General features: G+C 44.7%; 1 protein-coding gene across 5 annotated transcripts in view; it reads left to right on the top strand.

Moving 5' to 3' along the window:
• FYB2 (FYN binding protein 2) overlaps positions 1-17,858 on the top strand; it is a 130,236-nt gene that overhangs the window by 16,706 nt on the left and 95,672 nt on the right. For all 5 annotated transcript variants that reach the window (XR_015254733.1, XM_086717094.1, XM_086717096.1 and 2 more), the window contains exon 2: positions 16,907-17,648. Coding sequence is in view for 4 of the 5 variants with exons in the window: in XM_086717094.1 (XP_086573220.1) it covers positions 16,907-17,648 (742 nt within the window). In the remaining variant the exon portion in view is untranslated. The remainder of the gene's footprint in view (positions 1-16,906; positions 17,649-17,858) is intronic.

Below are 17,858 nucleotides of genomic sequence, written 5' to 3'. Positions count from 1 at the left end.
TTTTTTTTTAAAGTTTATTTTTATTTATTAGAGTGCGCCAGCCGGGGAGGGACAGAGAGAGAGAGAATCCCAAGCAGATTCTGCACTATCCATGCAGAGCCCCGTGGGGAGCCCAAACTTACGAACTGCGAGATCATGACCTGAGCCGAAACCGAGAGTTGGATGATGAACCGACTGAGACACCTCGGCGCCCCAGGCTTCATTTTTAAATCCAGATTTACCACTTCATATAATGAGGCAACTTCGACTAGCAACTAATGATAATAGTTATCTAGCATTTGTATAAAATCTGTGTAGCAGGCGCTGTGGTTTGCCCAAATTAACGGGCAACAACAGTGTAAACGTGTTAGTGTTTGTTAGTGTTGCCATGTTATTGACAAGAGCCAGGGAATGGAAGTAAGGTTCAGCCCCCCTGGCTGACAGTGAAAAGGCCAGGATCGGAACGCTGACTCTGAAGTCTACGGCATGGTTTTTAATCTCTAAGCTAAACTGCTTGCTCTCCAAGCCTGTTTTCTTAGCTATACAATGAGGATAATAACACCTGCCCTGCCGGGTTGTCAGGACAATCTGCGCTTCGATGTGCAAAGCACCCGTTGCAGTGGTACAAGCTCAGTGAATGGGGTGGCAGGTGGGGGGGTGGGGGAGGATGGCACCACGTGACAAGAGTGACAGTGGCACGCCAGGTCTTAGAGATGATGCCCGTTTCCGTGACTGGTGAAGGAAGGTACTGACCAGACAGAAGACCAGATGGAAGTTGTTTTCTCTTATTTAAAAAACAAAGTGAAACAAAAACATCTATCGCCTGTAAAATCTGTCCCAGTTGCCTTTGGAGTCGTGTCTTTGAGTTCTTTGATGGTTTCTTCCTGCAACTGGGACTCAAACGTGAAGAGCGAACCTAAGAAATGAACATGGCCGTGCTGGCCCAGGAGTTTACATCATAAGCTGGAGGGTGAAGGCAGTGAGGTGCTGAAAGGAGTTATTCAGCCCTTTGCTTTTCAAATTTCAGTAAATCACACTTGAAATAAAACTGTCATAAACCCAAAGGACACTGAGCAACTGTTCTGTTTAGGGCTCAAGAGGGCAGCGGGAGGGCAGGAAGCCTCTTCAAATAAGGACGCCCTGATGTTTCCAACTTGCTGGTAACAAGTTTCTAGGGAAGCCTCCCTGTTCCTGCCCCAAATTGCAGTGCTGAACGAGCAGGGGGAGTGTAATGGGGAGGCTGGATGGGGGGGTAGTTTGGAGACTTTCCTGTGCATACAGATCGTTGGTGCTGACTCTGGGACCTTCTCCTCAGGCTGCTGTGTCCACCTGGTGCCCCTTTGAATTTAGCATCTGAGAATGTGTAACCTAATTTGTCCTCTGAGACCCTCACCTGCACCACATTTCAGTATCTTGGAGCAATATCTGGAACCCAAGTGTTCTTTTGTTTTTGAGGGAGGTTTTGTTTTGTGACCTAAAAGGCATTATGAACCTTGTTGATTTCAAACGAGTAATTATCCACCACCCCCCACCCTCCCGTGCCTGAGGGTTTCATGTCTTGATTGAGGGGATTTCGAGACTGCAAAATACCAATTTCTAATTCACCCTGTGCCTGTATGGTCTGCGAAAGTATTTTGAACCATAAAAGGCAAATGTGTGTTAAGTTTGTTTTTAATGGCTTGCAGGGCCTTTCAGCACACTCAGGCTGGTTTTTCTCCTTCCCCATCTCACATTTCAACCAACTGTGGACCCCACACTTGGCAGGCTCTCTCAGGCCTCCGGTCCCACAAATGTCTCCTCTGTCCCAAGTGCCCCCCAGCCTGTTCTCCACCTGTGACTTTCTCCAGGAAGGTCTTTGTGCTCCCCAAACCCAGTTAGGTGTCCCTCTTCCCACACCTGGTGCTGCCTTGTCACAGCCGTGGCTGTGGGGACCCGTTGTCTGTTTCCTTGTCCGTCTTTTCCGTGAGACTGTGGGCTCCATGACGGCAAGACCTGTGTCTGTCTTCTTCACTTATGTGACCCATCGTAGGCATGCAACAGAGAATTGTTGGATAAATTTGGGAGGAGACCAATGAAAACCTGTCACTGCAGAAAAGGTGTGCTAGAGCAGAGTTAATTTTAACATCACTGACCCCCGTCCTCGGAGCCACACCGAGCAGCTTGTGCATCATGCTAGCTACCAGGATGAGGCCGTGCACGCTCCTCTCTGCCACTTTTCTATAAATGTAAATTCACTCCAAAGTAAAAAGTCTATTCTCTCTGTCTGTCTGTCTCTCTGTCTCTGTCTCTCTCTCTCTCTCTCTCTCTGTCTCTCTCTGTGTCTCTCTCTCTGTCTCTGTCTCTCTTTCTCTGTGTCTCTCTCTCTCTCTCTCTCTCTCTCTCTCTCACACACACACACACACACACACACACACACACACACACACACACCACAAGCTTTGGCATCAGGGCTGAGTTCCTTATGCTTGGCTCACACACTCATTAGCCACATGAAATGTGGATGCAAAATGAACAGATCTTTTTCAAGATGTAACAAGAGGGGCACCTGGGTGGCTCAGTCAGTTAAGCGTCCAACTTTGGCTTAGGTCCTGATCTCGCGGTTTGTGGGTTCGAGCCCCGTGTCGGGCTCTGTGCTGACAGCTCAGAGCCTGGAGCCTGCTTCAGATTCTGTGTCTCCCTCTCGCTCTGCCCCTCTCCTGCTTGTGCTAGCGCCCTCTCAAAAATAAACATCTAAAAATTTTTTTTAAAAATGTTAAAGGTAAAAAAGTTTGAGCCCAAATTAAGATAGCCTGGGATACACAATCCTCACACACAAGAGAGTGCTCAGAAAAAGGAACATTTGGTGCAGGGTTATATATATGTGTTTCTTTTTACATAAAGAGTTACAAATCATCCTGAACAAAGACATTCCAGAAAGTTATGGACTTTATCTTATGCTTTTAGCTTGTGCAAGGCTGTATGACTTTAATCTTATGGGTTTTTTCTTATGTTTATGTTTGGAATGCTCCTTTTTGGTTATCTTTTTTTTTAACAGAGTAGATGTACAATGTGTGTTCAGGGCAGAAATAGAGTCCATGCTTTGAGGTTTTGCTGTGTCATTTTGACCTAGGTAAACGTATAGCTTCCCTAGGAGCCCTTGGAGCAGGGCCCAAACATGAAAAGTTAAAAATTTCCTTTACTTTATCAGACCTAACTAAGGTTCAGAAACCCTGATCCTTGGTTTTTCCTCCTCTGGGGCACAGCTTGGAAGCCCGTTGTAAGGATTACAGTAATTGAGACAAAATGCACATATTGCTATGCTCGGTGCTTAGAACCATACTAACAGAATAAGATGTAACATACACAGAATTCAATGCACTTTTCACATTCTTTTATCTAGAATTCCTCCTAATTTTTCCACAGTCCCTCTGTCCATAAATGCTTTCTAATCAGTTCAGTTAAAAAATATTGTCATCGACACTCTGTGGACCTAGGTGTAGTGACAAATGAGTGGAAGAGAGTACAGTCTGGTCCCATGCCCCGAGGACATCAGTATGAGTGGGGTTCAGGTAAATCAGATACATAGATGAATGCTTTTTAATAAAATTAAATAAATGGAAAGACAGAGGTAAACAGAGAGCGCTATAAAGCAGGGAGCAGGTATTAGCCCAGCCTAAGCGCTGGAAAAGGCTTCTGGGATGGGTTGATTGCTCATCTGAATCTCAGGAGATGAATAGTTTACCTGGGCACTTAAGTACGGAAATGCCATTCCAGGCAGAGGGAACAGCATGAGCAAATGCACGGGAGGCAAGTCCAGTTTTACTGACGGGGTGAGTTAGAGGCAGGAAGTTGTGGAAAATGAAGCTGGGGTTGGAGACAGGAGAAGATCAGGGGGCCTGTGTGTATGGATGGAATGTGTAATTTATCATCAGGAAAATGGGGGCCATTGAAAGATTTTAACAGAGGAGGATGTGATTCAAGCTGCAGTGAAGATGCATTGTTAGCATGGATTTAATTTGTAGGTCTCTAAGAGAGCCCTTTTAAAGAACATTTCCTCTAGGTCATTACCCCAGAAATCCATTCATTTTTTTTTTTTTTTATTCAATACTAGTTTGGCAAATCCTGTGGACTTATTAAGAGTAAAGCATCATACTCAAGCCTGTCACCTCTACCAAGATAAGTTTGTTTTTCTGTCTTCTTTCAGAGAGTTCACAGACTCTTCGGGAAGGTGGGGTATCTACTTGGGTAATTGCAGTAGGACATGGAAAGTAGTGAGAGGCATGAGACTGTAAGAGATATGCAGATGAGATGCTATAAGACATGTTTCCCGGGGCGCCTGGGTGGCGCAGTCGGTTAAGCGTCCGACTTCAGCCAGGTCACCATCTCGCGGTCCGTGAGTTCGAGCCCCGCGTCGGGCTCTGGGCTGATGGCTCGGAGCCTGGAGCCTGTTTCCGATTCTGTGTCTCCCTCTCTATCTGCCCCTCCCCCGTTCATGCTCTGTCTCTCTCTGTCCCAAAAATAAATAAAAAACGTTGAAAAAAATTTTTTTAATAAAAATTAAAAAAAAGACATGTTTCCCAATCTATTCCTTGGCCCAGATGCTGAGCTGACTATACAGTAAACACTCCAAGTGATTCATAAAATATGGGCACCCCCCCCCCCCATAGAGTCTGTGTCAGTGGGGCAGGTTCAGAAGTCCTCAGGACCTTCCCATGCATGGCCAGATCTAAAAACATTGCCAACGAAGGTCTGAGGAAGGAGACATTTTGGGCTACAGGGGAGAGTAGACAGGGAAGAAGTACTGGGGCCCAGGGACTCATATGGTGGAACCAGCAATCTGCTAGAGCTGGGGTACCAGAACAGACAAATGGGTGAGAGGAGAGATGGTGATCTAAGAGGAAGATCCTTGAAACTAATGTGCTGGAGATAGTCCAGCTATTGGTAAAGACGAAGTCTAGAGTGTATCCATCCATGGAGAGTGGTGGCTGAGATAGGGTGGAAGAGATCATCGGGAATGATGTTGGAAGGGCTATCGATAGGGATTCTAAATTTTTTTTTATTATGAAATTTATTGTCAAATTGGTTTCCATACAACACCCAGTGCTCATCCCAACAGGTGCCCTCCTCAATGCCCATCACCCACCCTCCCCTCCCTCCAACCCCCCATCAACCCTCAGTTTATTCTCAGTTTTAAGAGTCTCTTATGGTTTGGCTCCCTCCCTCTCTTTCTTTTTTTTCCCTTCCCCTCCCCCATGGTCTTCTGTTAAGTTTCTCAGGCTCCACACAAGAGTGAAAACATATGGTATCTATCTTTCTCTGTATGACTTATTTCACTTAGCATAACACTCTCCAGTTCCATCCACATTGCTACAAAAGGCCATATTTCATTCTTTCTCATTGCCACATAGTACTCCATTGTGTATATAAACCACAATTTCTTTATCCATTCGTCAGTTGATAGACATTTAGGCTCTTTCCATAATTTGGCTATTGTTGAAAGTGCTGCTATAAACATCCGGGTGCAAGTGCCCCTATGCCTCAGCACTCCTGTATCCCTTGGGTCAATTCCTAGCAGTGCTATTGCTGGGTCATAGGGTAGGTCTATTTTTAATTTTTTGAGGAACCTTCACACTGTTTTCCAGAGTGGCTGCACCAGTTTGCATTCCCACCAACAGTGCAAGAGGGTTCCCATTTCTCCACATCCTCTCCAGCATCTGTAGTCTCCTGATTTGTTCATTTTAAGCACTCTGGCATGAGGTGATATCTCAGTGTGGTTTTGATTTGTATTTCCGTGATGAGGAGTGACATTGAGCATCGTTTCATGTGCCTGTTGGCCATCCGGATGTCTTCTTTTTTTTTTTTTTAAATTTTTTTTTTCAACGTTTTTATTTATTTTTGGGACAGAGAGAGACAGAGCATGAACGGGGGAGGGGCAGAGAGAGAGGGAGACACAGAATCGGAAACAGGCTCCAGGCTCCGAGCCATCAGCCCAGAGCCTGATGCGGGGCTCGAACTCACGGAGTGCGAGATCGTGACCTGGCTGAAGTCGGACACTCAACCGACTGCGCCACCCAGGCGCCCCCGGATGTCTTCTTTAGAGAAGTGTCTATTCATGTCTTCTGCCCATTTCTTCACTGGGTTTTGTTTTTCAGGTATGGAGTTTGGTGAGTTCTTTATAGATTTTGGATACTAGCCCTTTGTCTGATACATCGTTTGCAAATATCTTTTCCCATTTCGTTGGTTGCCTTTTAGTTTTGTTGACTGTTTCCTTTGCTGTGCAGAAGCTTTTTATCTTCATGAGATCCCAATAGTTCATTTTTGCTTTTAATGCCCTTGCCTTTGGGGATGTGTCAAGAAATTGCTGCGGCTGAGGTCAGAGAGGTCTTTTCCTGCTTTCTCCTCTAGTGTTTTGATGGTTTCCTGTCTCACATGCAGGTCCTTTATCCATTTTGAGGTAATTTTTGTGAATGGTGTAAGAAAGTGGTCTAGTTTCATTCTTCTGCATGTTGCTGTCCAGTTCTCCCAGCACCATTTGTTAAAGAGACTGTCTTTTTTCCATTGGAATTAATCACTGGTACCAGAACATAGGGCGCTTTGCCATCGCTACAGTTCTTGTAGTAGTGAAGGTTGGATCGAAGCTCTTTGATTCATGAAGGATGACTCAGATGCTATTTTTAATTGACTTTTCTTTCTTTCCATCTTTGGAAGGGTTTGACAGCTATCACTGCCTCTTTTTCTGGGCTCATAATTTCTTAGCTTCTGCTGCCTTCCTCTGTGCATTGGATTTTGAGTTTGCATTTTCCTTAAGGCTCTCACATTTGCTTATCGGGGAAGAATGTGAAATGTGTGATAAACCCTTGCCATTGTCCCTCCCTCCCGGAAGGCAGTAGTCAGCAATTTGTAGAGATTCAGAAATGCGTTACCTTTTTTCCCTTAAATCAAGAAAATAGGCATCAACACCGTGTCTTCTCCTTGTGGAATTTATTTTATGTCTATTTTTATGATGGCTTTCACTTCTGAGTCACTACTAATTTATGATCCCTGGCAGGGATCCTCGTTCACTGCAGCTTACCATGTGGTGTGAACCATGCCGTCATAGGTGGGAGCCCAGGCAGCTGTGACCTGGGAGAGGGTTCCCGAGCAGACCGGGAGACAGGGAGAACTCCGGCAAGGGTGCAGCAGCTCTCTATATCATATTTTATAAACCAGGAATCCGTGCATGTGATTTGACACAGGACTGATTCTCACTTGCAGAAGGGGTACACTGAATTGTATTTTGTGGTCTGGTTCTGCATTTTCATATCACCTTTAAATTACATCAAGTCAGAGATCAGAACTACCTTGAAAATCCAAGAGACACAGTTACAAAAGCCATGTAATTTATTAAGGCATTTTTAAAAACCCAATTACATTAGATCCAATAGTTTGCTCATCTGTCTAAATAACAGAAAGTCTGAGAGAGTGTTTTAAAGGCAAATGCAAATTGGTTCCTGGAATTATTATTTATTTGTTAAGAAATATGATTAGAGACAGATTTGTCACATAATTTCTAAAGTAAGTGTGACATATGCAAAACTGATGATGAAATGTCTAAGAGATAACAGAAGAATTGTAAATTAGAGCTAAATTTATAAGGAAGGCATTTTAGCAGAATAGGTAAAACCAATCCTAAAGTTAAACAGACTTGGATTCAAATTCCTAATTTCTAACTGTGGAAACTGGGGAAAGTTACTCAGTATCTGTGTATTCACCTACCTATAAAATGTTACACCTACCTGTAACAATACAAAAACATAGTTATCAATTCTCTGAAACTAGCAAAGTATACAAAGACTCCCCAGGAAGCTAATAGTACAGTATTCATGTTGTTTTGGTCAAGTATTAGCTTGTTTCTTTTTTTTTTTTTTAATGTCTATTTTTTTAGAGACAGAGCATGAGCAGGGGAGGGGCAGAGAGAGAGGGAGACACAGGATCCAAAGCAGGCTCCAGGCTCTGAGCTGTCAGCACAGAGCCTGACATGGGGCTCGTACCCACAAACCATGGTATCATAACCTGAGTTGAAGTCCGACACTTTATCGACTAAGCCACCCAGGTGCCCCAAATGTTAACTCGTTCCTAAAAAAATTTTAGCAAAACTAAAAAATTCTAAACCCACCAGTAAATTCTTGGGTTTAAGGAGGGCAGGATAGAGAGCTCCAAATTGTGTGAGTTTGAATCCTGGTTTTGACCATTCCTTGCTGTGACCTTGAATTAGGCTACTTAGACTCTCAATGCCTCAATATTCTGGTCTATATCTTGGGAAAACACCGGGTTAGGCACAAGGCTTAAATGAGTTAAGTGCTTAGAATAGAGCCTGGCACATAGTCATGTCATGTAAAGGTGTGTGTGTGTGTGTGTGCATGTGTGTGCGCACGCGCGCGTGCGCGCGCAAATAAGCATGTAATGCCTACTTTTCTTGTCATTATCATTTTTAGATTCCTATAAAATTTTGAATGAGAGATGTGTATCTGATGGAGTCTTGTCCCCTAGTTGGGCTGAATATATTCATGTAAATATAATAATACTGCATTTATAGAACTGACATTGGGGCTTATCACTGAGTCACTCACGCTGGTCTCCCTGAGCTCTAAAACAGCAAAGTCTTTGTTTCTCTTCGCTGGTTGCTGCCCCCTTGGTCAATTTCCATATCAAAGAGATACACCGTTAGTGTTTAGAGGACACCACTTTCTTTTATCTTAGGTTGTTCCCACAACATCTCTGAAATTGTTTTGGCCTTTGCTTCCCAGCTGAAGCATCTGAAGGGCCCGAGTCCACATCAGAAGTGCCAAGGTCCTCTCCTCGGGCTATTTTCAGGGTTAGCTTCTGACACTACAGCAATTAGATAATTTGTTTCTGTGTGCATTCTAAGCTGCCCTTAGGAAAAAACAAAAAAACAAAATTCTGTACAGTTACAGTTCGTGAATTATGTGAACCTGCTAATTTTTCTAAATGTTCCTTCACCAAGTCATCCTCCAAACACTTTGGAAGCCCCAGCTGTTAATGAGGGTACCAAGATAAATAAGACACTGTCCCTATCTTTTTCTTTTTTTTAAATTTTTTAAGTTCATTTATTGTGAGAGAGACTGAGACGGCTTGAGTGGGGCAGGGGCAGAGAGAGAGAGAGAGAGAGAGAGAGAGAGAGAGAGAGAATCCCAAGCAGGCTCCAACATGCTCCAGCACAGGGCTCAAACACACAAAGCTGTGAGATCATGACCTGAGCTGAAACCAACAGTCAGACGCTTAACCGACTGAGCCCCCGAGGCGTCCCTGTGCTGTCCCTATCTTGAAGGGATGCTGAAAGACTTATAAGTCAAGGGTTCATTCACCCTCCAAATTTTTATTGAGCATCTACTCTGGGACGAATATGCTTCCAGGTACTGAGGTTAAGGCAGTCACCAATCCTGACAGAGCACCTGTCCTCAGGGAGTTTATATCCTGATGGAGGGAGAGAGGTACTGGGGGGGGGAGGGGTGCTCATGGGTGAGAGGAAGAAAAGGAAACTAGAATGTATTGTGTCTGTGTCTGTGGTTGTGGACAACCAGATCTCTTGTTGCCAGTTTGAGCAGGAAGGGACTTACAACATTATCTGAGGAATTTCCAGAGGGGCTGGAGTTGAGCTTGTATGCTACAGATTAGGGAGAAATCCTGCATCCACACGGGATTGTTGCAGTGGGAAGGCATTCATGCTGCTGGCCTCTGCACAGCGCGGGAGCATCTACTACGGCTGCTCCCCGGAGCTCTGTTCCCCACTGAGCAGTGACACCCTCCTGTGCTCATTCCCCATGCCTCCCTGGTTGCCTCTGCTTGGCAGATTTCGAGCTGAAAGAGTTCCTGGGAAGTGTAGTTCTGAGCTTTCCAGGATCTGGGGTAAGGGAAGATTCACTAGACAGAAAAAATAATTAAAGTCTTCTGTTGCCCCTAAATCCCATTCTAATTGCCCTTCCTCCTTCCTTTGTCATGGCCAGCTTCCTCAAACAAACAAAACAAACAGAAACAAAAAGCGAGTCCTTTCTTTCTCTCTCCCCCCGCATTCACTCTGGGGCCCACCACAGTTTTGCTTCTTTGATGACATTTTTTGCCCTCTGCTCTTGTCCCATGGGCTCTGATGCCAACACACGCTCTCCTAAGTGATCCCATCCAGCCCTATGGTCTCGACAACCAACCAGTAATCGCGAGAGCTCCAATTTAGTGGGCATCTCTCATTGCCTTCTAAATGCTTTACATGTACTTACTGATTGAATCCTCACAACAACTGTTCATTTTCGTGTTCTGTTGCACCAGATGACCGCAATTTGAGGAGCTTAAAACAGCACACAGTTACTATCTTACAGTCGAGGAGGTTAGATGTCTAAAACCAAGCTGTTGATAGGACAGCATTCCTTCTGGAGGCTCTAGGGAAGAATCCATTTCCCTGCCTCTTCCAGCTTCTGGAGGCTACCTTCCTGCCTTGGCTCTGGACCCTTTTTCCATCTTCAAAACCAGCATGTAGCATCTTGAGCCCCCATATCCGTCATCTTTGTTACATGATTGCCTCCCCTTTTCTCTTGCATCCCACTTATAAGGACCCTTGTGATTACATTGGGCCCACCAAGCTAATCCAGGATGATCTCCCCATCTGAAGATCCTTAACTTGATTACACCACAGAGTCCCTTTTGGCATGCAAGCTGCTATGAACAGATTTCAGGGATGAAGATGGAGACATTTTGAGGAGCCATTATTCTACCCACCACAACAACCCTATGAGGTACAGTACAATTATTACCCAGACCAGGCGACAAATACAGAGAAGTTAAGTAATTTGCTCAGGGTCATAAAGCCAAGAATGGAGGGGCTGGAATTTGAATGTAGGCAGCTACACTCCAGGGTTCATATTCTTAAGCTCTGTGCTCACCAAGAAACTAATAACTCCCTAATTAAATGTATAACCCCCCAAAGGTTCCCATACCTAACGGCCTATTTGATGGCTCCCCTAAGAAGGTAAAGCATCACATCCAAAACCGGGCCCATGATCTTTCCTCAGTACTTTTATTTCCTGTCCTCAGTCTTAGTTGCAAGGACCAATGTCCGTCCTCTTGCCCAATTTAGAAACCCAGATGTCATCCTGGAGCCCTCCCTCCGCTCTCTAGATCTGGTCCATACCACCCCTGCACTGTCCTCTCTTCCATTCCCATAACACTGCCCGATCCTGCCTTTCGTCCTTTTTACTTGGCCAATTCTAGTAGCCTCCTAATTGGTTCCTGGTCTCTACCCTGCATGAGGTGGAGATCTCAGCCTGTTCTAGCCGTGTATAAAACTCATCAGTAGCTCCCCATTTACTCTGAAGATTAAGCCCAATTACTTTAAGGAGACTTGCCCTCCACTCTCTTCTGCAGACTCCCATACTGACACACTGGGGCTTCAGTAACATGGAATCGCTTATTCCTGTCTACACCATGCAGCTCCCCCCTGCCATGCCTTCTTTGTTCCTGCTCTTGTCGGAGCCACCTGTCCTGCACCTTCATGTGCCTGCCTCTCCCAGCTGAGTCATCTTTAGGGAGCCCTCTTTGCACCCCGGCTGTCATCATGACCCTTTCTCTATGTTCTGATAGACATCATGCCATGTATCTAGAAATTGTCTCTCTTACACTAAAATGATCAGTTTGTGTGTGTTCCCTCATTCCACCAGCTCTGAAAGGTCAGGAATTTTTTTTTTTTTTTAACTAACATCCAAGTTAGTTAGCATATGGTGCAATAATGATTTCAGGAGTAGACTCCTTAATGCCCATTACCCATTTAAGCCATCCCCCCACCCAAAACCCTTCCAGCAACTCTCAGTTCTCTGTATTTAAGAGTCTCTTAGATTTTGTCCCCCTCTCTGTTTTTATATTATTTGAAAGGTCAGGAATTTTTTTTAACTTACATCCAAGTTAGTTAGCATATGGTGCAATAATGATTTCAGGATAGACTCCTTAATACCCATTACCCATTTAAGCCATCCCCCCACCCAAAACCCTTCCAGCAACCCTCAGTTAGTTCTCTGTATTTAAGAGTCTCTTAGATTTTGTCCCTCTCTCTGTTTTTATATTATTTTTATTTTCCTTCCCTTACGTTCATCTGTTTTGTTTCTTAAATTCCACCTGTGAGGGAAGTCATACGATACTTGTCTTTCTCTGACTAATTTTGCTTCGCATAATACACTCTAACTCCATTCATGTTGTTACAAATGGCAGGATTTTATTCTTTTTGATTGCCAAGCAATACTCCATTGTGTATATACATATGAAAGGTCAGGAATTCTCATTCGTCATTGCAACCCTCATGCCTAGCACATGGCAAGAAACCAATGACTATTTTGAGGTGACGTGAGTTGAATTGTGAGCAAACAGGAATTTGCTAGTTCAGGAAATTGGGAGAAACGTGGGTGTTGCAGGCAGAGGAAAAAGCATACTCAAAGGCGCAGAAGCATGATAAAGCAAAACAAGTTTGGGAAGACGTCAGTAATTTAGTGAGGCCAGAGGGAAGAAGGCATGTTGGGCGAAGGGCCCGCTATCAGGTCGAAATATGAACAGAGTTGGAATTGGGGAGGGCCTTTTTGCTACGCAGAAGAGTTCGAGCTTATTTGCAAGCTTTGGGGAAGCCACGCTGAAGAATTCCAAACAGGGGACATACGTGATCACATGTGTGTTTGTCATCAGATTGGTCGAACAGCCAGGTAAGTGGTGGATTAGAGGGGCCTGGAGTAGAAGCAGACAGAGGAAGTCATGGCCACACGCGAGGAGGACTCAGAGGCAGTGGCCGTGCACAAAGAAGGGACAGGCTTGTGGGCTTCTTAAGACTTGACATTGACAGGATGTGGACACTGACCTGCTGTGGGCCCAGGAAAATGAGGCATGGCGTGGCCCCTTGGGCACCTCCCCTCCCATCTTCATGCACCTTGCCTCATGCCCTCTGCCCTGACACCCCCTCTATGGGTGATGAATAATCAGCAACGGAATGTGTCACGTCTCTTTCCCATAACAAGGGAAGTGAAGTCCAAATGTTAGTGCTGGAAGGGACCTTGGAGATCACTAGGGTCAACTGCTACATGTGATAGATGACTAAGCCCAGAGAAGGGAATGACTTCCCTATGGTGGCTCAGGAAGTCGCTGGTGGGAACCGAGCCACTCTTCACTAAACCAGCTATTTAATTCTCCACATGGCATCGGTCTCTAATATTTTCATGTGTATCCACTTATTTTCTGCCCCTCCCTGACATTAGAATGTAATATTTAAGAGCTGAGCCGTGTCTAACACAGTGTTTTGCCCACATCATGGACCTTGAATGAGCATTTGTTTACGAAGGAGTGAACCAGGTTTAAGAAGGCTTGCTTCCTCCTGAACCAACGATCTTTACACAGGACTCTGGTCTGGAGGTTATCGGTCCATAATTTTATTTCCTGCTAGGGTTTATCCTAATCGTTCCTGAGGAAACTAAAATCTACCAACCAATATACTGTAGTTCATGTGGCTTCAGATAGTAAAGAGCCAAAAATAGTCATCATGACATTCGGTTGAAAATATCAACCACTGACTGCCTCACACCTATTGTGATAGCTACTATAAAAATAATATGCATTACAAGAATGTGGAGAAACTGGAATCCTACATACTGTTAGGAGGAATATAAAATGGTATTGCTGTGATGGAAAACAGCATGGTGGTTGCTCAAAAAATCAAAAACCGAGGGCACCCGGGTGGCTCAGTCGGTTAAATGTCCGACTTCGGCTCAGGTCATAATCTCACAGTCGTGAGTTCGAGCCCCACATCAGGCTCTGGGCTGACAGCACAGAGCCTGCTTGGGATTCTCTCCCTCCCTCTCTGTCTCTGCTCCTTCCCCACTTACACACACACACTCTCTCTCTCTCAAAATAAAGAAATAAACTTAAAATTTTTTTTAATATAAAAAAATGAAAAATAGAATTACTCTCTGATTCAGCAATTCCACTTGGGGTCAAACACCCAAAAGAATTGGAAGCACAGTTTCAGATATTTGCATATCCATCTTCTTAGGAGAGTTATTTAAAATATCTAAAAGGTGGAAGGAACCCAGGTGTCCACCCAATAGATGAATGGATAGACAATAAGTGGTACATAAATACAATGATATATTATTCAGCCTTAAAAAGGAGAACGTTTTGTCACATGCTACAGCACGAATGAACTTGGAGGACAGTGTGCTAAGTGCAATGAGCTGGTCACAAAAAGATAAATACTATGGTTCCACTTACGTGAGGTACGTGGAGTTGTCAAAACCAGAGACCAAGTAGCGTGGTGGTTGCCGGGGGCCCGGGGTAGGGAGAGTGGAGAATTATTGTGTAATGGCTACGGATTTCCACTTCTGCACGATTCAAGGGGTTCTGGACATTCACAGCAATGCGAGGGCCCTCAATACCACTAAATTGTACACTTGAAAATGTTTAAGATGGTAAATTTTAAGTTATGTGTATTTTACTATAATTAAAAAAAAGTATTAACCACTGAGGGGCGCCTGGGTGGCTCAGTCGGTTAAGCGTCTGACTTCGGCTCAGGTCACGATCTTGTGGTTGGTGGGTTCAAGCCCTGCATCGGGCTCTGTGCTGACAGCTCAGAGCCTGGAGCCTGTTTCAGATTCTGTGTCTCCCTCTCTCTGCCCCTTGCCTGCTCATACTCTGTCTCTGTCTCTCTCTCTCTCTCTCTCAAAAATAAACATAAAATTTTTTTTTTAAGTTTCTTTAAACATTAACCACTGAGGTATGTGAAGCTATCTCCTTTGATCCTTACAATAACCTTGAACTGTTAGTAGAACCGTCCCATTTTATAGTGAGGAAAATAGGGCTCAAGGAAGTGGAGTGAATTGCCCAAGGCACAGAACTAGAAAATGATGAAGCGGAGCCTCATACTCAGATCTCCTGGTTCCATGCCCAGTGCTGGCTGCTCCTACATCAGGGAGAGGAAGTGTAGTCGAATTAATTTCAGTGCTGGTTGAAATAGAGATAGGAAATCAACAGTTAGCAGTTTGTGGAGAAAGCTTTGTGTGTGTGTGTGCGCGTGCGCGCGCATGCACACACACACACACACACACACACACACAAGGGGTGGGGGGGAAGGAGGGAGATGGAGGGACGGAGAGGTGGGGGAGGGGAGAGAATAGGAGGGAGGGAAGGCTCAAGGGGAGAGCATGCAAGCAAGCTCCCAGACACCTGCTTTACACTTCTTCAACTTCCTTCCCTCCCTGAATCTTTGGAAAGCAGGTGTGAGTCAACTGTAAACACAGAGAAAAAGGTCAGCCGGCATTCCCTCAGATGGCAAAATCAAAAGTGGCTGGCGATGGGATTGTCTGTGTCCGTGCGGCTCCGCCCTTTAAAATGATCAGGAGAAGACAGTGGCTCTTTTTGAAATGGCTCCGTTAGCTGTCCTGGAACTCCATCTCCCACCCCTTACTACCTCCTGGGAAGACGAAGGATGACAATACGCCCTTACAAAAGTAAATTAGATCCAGTGAGAGGAAGGGGGACCGCTGGGAACAGCACTGAGCAGGAGTCCAGCCCAATCCTACCTGCCTAGACCAGCTCCCTGTGTAATGCTGGGCACAGCCTTCCTCAGCCCCAAGGGTCGGGCTGCTATTAATACCATCATTTTCATATACTGAATTTAAACTGAATTGAAAAGGTAGAGCACACTGTCCCAGGGGGAGTCAAAAATACAAAAGGATCAGCTAGCCTCTTCGAAGTAGCTTTTATTTGTCACGGACTTACAAGAATTGTGGGGGACGCTTTACACACAGCAGCCCTAACCCTTCTCGCACTTGACAACTTGTTTTTCTGATGAGACTACACCAATAGGTAATATCCCACTTCCCAGAGTATTTGCCTAGATGATAAAGAACAGAGAATTTGTGTGTTTTTTGTCTGATCTCGTTTCCAATATGATTTTTATTTTATTATATTATTATTTTTTTAATATATGAAATTTATTGTCAAATGGGTTTCCATACAACACTCAGTGCTCATCCCAAAAGGTGCCCTCCTCAATACCCATCACCCACCCTCCTCTCCCTCCCACCCCCCATCAACCCTCAGTTTGTTCTCAGGTTTTAAGAGTCTCTTATGCTTTGGCTCTCTCCCACTCTAACCTCTTTTTTTTTTTTTCTTCCCCTCCCCCATGGGTTTCTGTTAAGTTTCTCAGGATCCACATAAGAGTGAAAACATATGGTATCTTTCTTAAGAGCAGAGAATTTGAACATAACCTGTGTAGTTCCAAAGTTAAGTTCAACAGCCAAGTTGTACAGAGTCTGCAAACACTAGGAGACAGGGAAGAAGTTAGCTCTTGCTATCAGCCCCAGGGAGAATTGTAATGGAGAAAGGTAGGCATTGGAGTTGCAAAAAAAAAAAAACAAAAAACAAAAAATTGGACAGATAGAGGGTGCATTTTGTGAAGCAAGAACACACAAGCAGAGTCAGGGGTGATGGACATTACAGATTCTAGAAAATTATAAATATCCCTGTTTGGTTTAAGGGTGGTTGTGTTGGGTTGTGGCTGGAGACCATAATTCCACCACATCATAAAGGACTTTGAATGCTGTACTAAAGGGTTTAGAACTTAACTTGTATAGGCGGCAAGGAGCCCCCCCAAAATTTGTATCAAGGGACTTATCAGCAACTGTTAGTATTCTCCTTTATAAGTATGCTTTACGTGTTGTGAAGAAATTAAACATATCTGGAGTGTTTCAAAGAGGAGACATTTGTTTTCATTGCGTCTTACGTAGACAATCACATTACCAGCCGACATGGCCCCCTAGGTAAGGAGTGGTGTTGTATCAGCACTGAGAACGCTTTGCATGCACAGTGAAATCAGCTAATCACACTGTTTTTTTCCTGGAATGATAAGACATTGTTTTCTTTTGTGCTTTAGGAAGGGTTAAGAAACTTCAAGGAACTTCGAGCCAAATTTCAAAAGTTTGATGTGCCCTCTCTTCCAAGACCTATATTCCCAGCAAGAATTTGTCAAAAGAGCAATATTGGAAACACACAGTCAACAGGTGTTTTGGCCAATGAGAAACCCCTCTCCTCCAACCACAGTCAGCTCCCACTGTATTGTTCTAGCGGTGAACCCCAGCCTCTTCAACCCCAGGAAACGAAGTCCTCCCAGAGGAGCAAGATTCAGAGATGTTCTGATTCCTCAGAACCTCCAGAAGGGTCTACTGATTCTGCAGTAAAGTCACAGAAGACGTCTCTGCTGTTAGACGTGAATCAGTCAAATGCTGACATAACCCATGAGAGGAATGTCATGGTGACTGACAGCTTCAAAGACAAGCTCTGGAATTGGGAGAAGGTTTCATCTCAGAAAAGTGGGATGTCTTCAGCCTTTGTCCTTGCCAGTCGTGGAAGAAGGGCCTTCCATCTGGAGGAGGAGAAAAGCATAGGGCTTGCTCCACAGGAGCCCAGGGGGAAGCTAGAAACAGGAGGAGCCCAGACCCTTCCTTCCCAGAAGCACTTGATGGCCCCCCAAAATTCACTTGCCTCCTTTCAAGATCCTACTTCTCTACTTTTTCAATGTGGCAGGAAGAGCCTAGAAAGCCCCTATCCTGAGAGGAGCCCCGTGGGGAACACCTGCCAGCCTGTCTATGAGAGTGAACTTGCCATCCAGGTCCCCGGTGAGAAAGTAATGCCTGAGGGAGGGGCCACTGTGTCTTTCTAATTTAGAGCCTCCTAGTGGTCATATGTGACCTGGGTGAGGTTTGCTCCGAACTCTAGAGCAGGTATGCGAGGCCCATCTGCTCACTTGTAATTTCAGGTTTGGGTAAAGTGCCTAATCTCCAGGAATCCTACTTAGCGATGATTTGGTCAAGTTTGGATTTGCCCTC

The sequence above is a fragment of the Puma concolor genome, chromosome C1 (genome assembly GCF_028749965.1).
Source record: "Puma concolor isolate L17-30 chromosome C1, mPumCon1.1.hap2, whole genome shotgun sequence".
Classification (NCBI taxonomy): domain Eukaryota; kingdom Metazoa; phylum Chordata; class Mammalia; order Carnivora; family Felidae; genus Puma; species Puma concolor.
The sequence above is the reverse complement of the archived record's forward strand: the minus strand, read 5'-3'. Positions and strand labels throughout refer to the sequence as shown.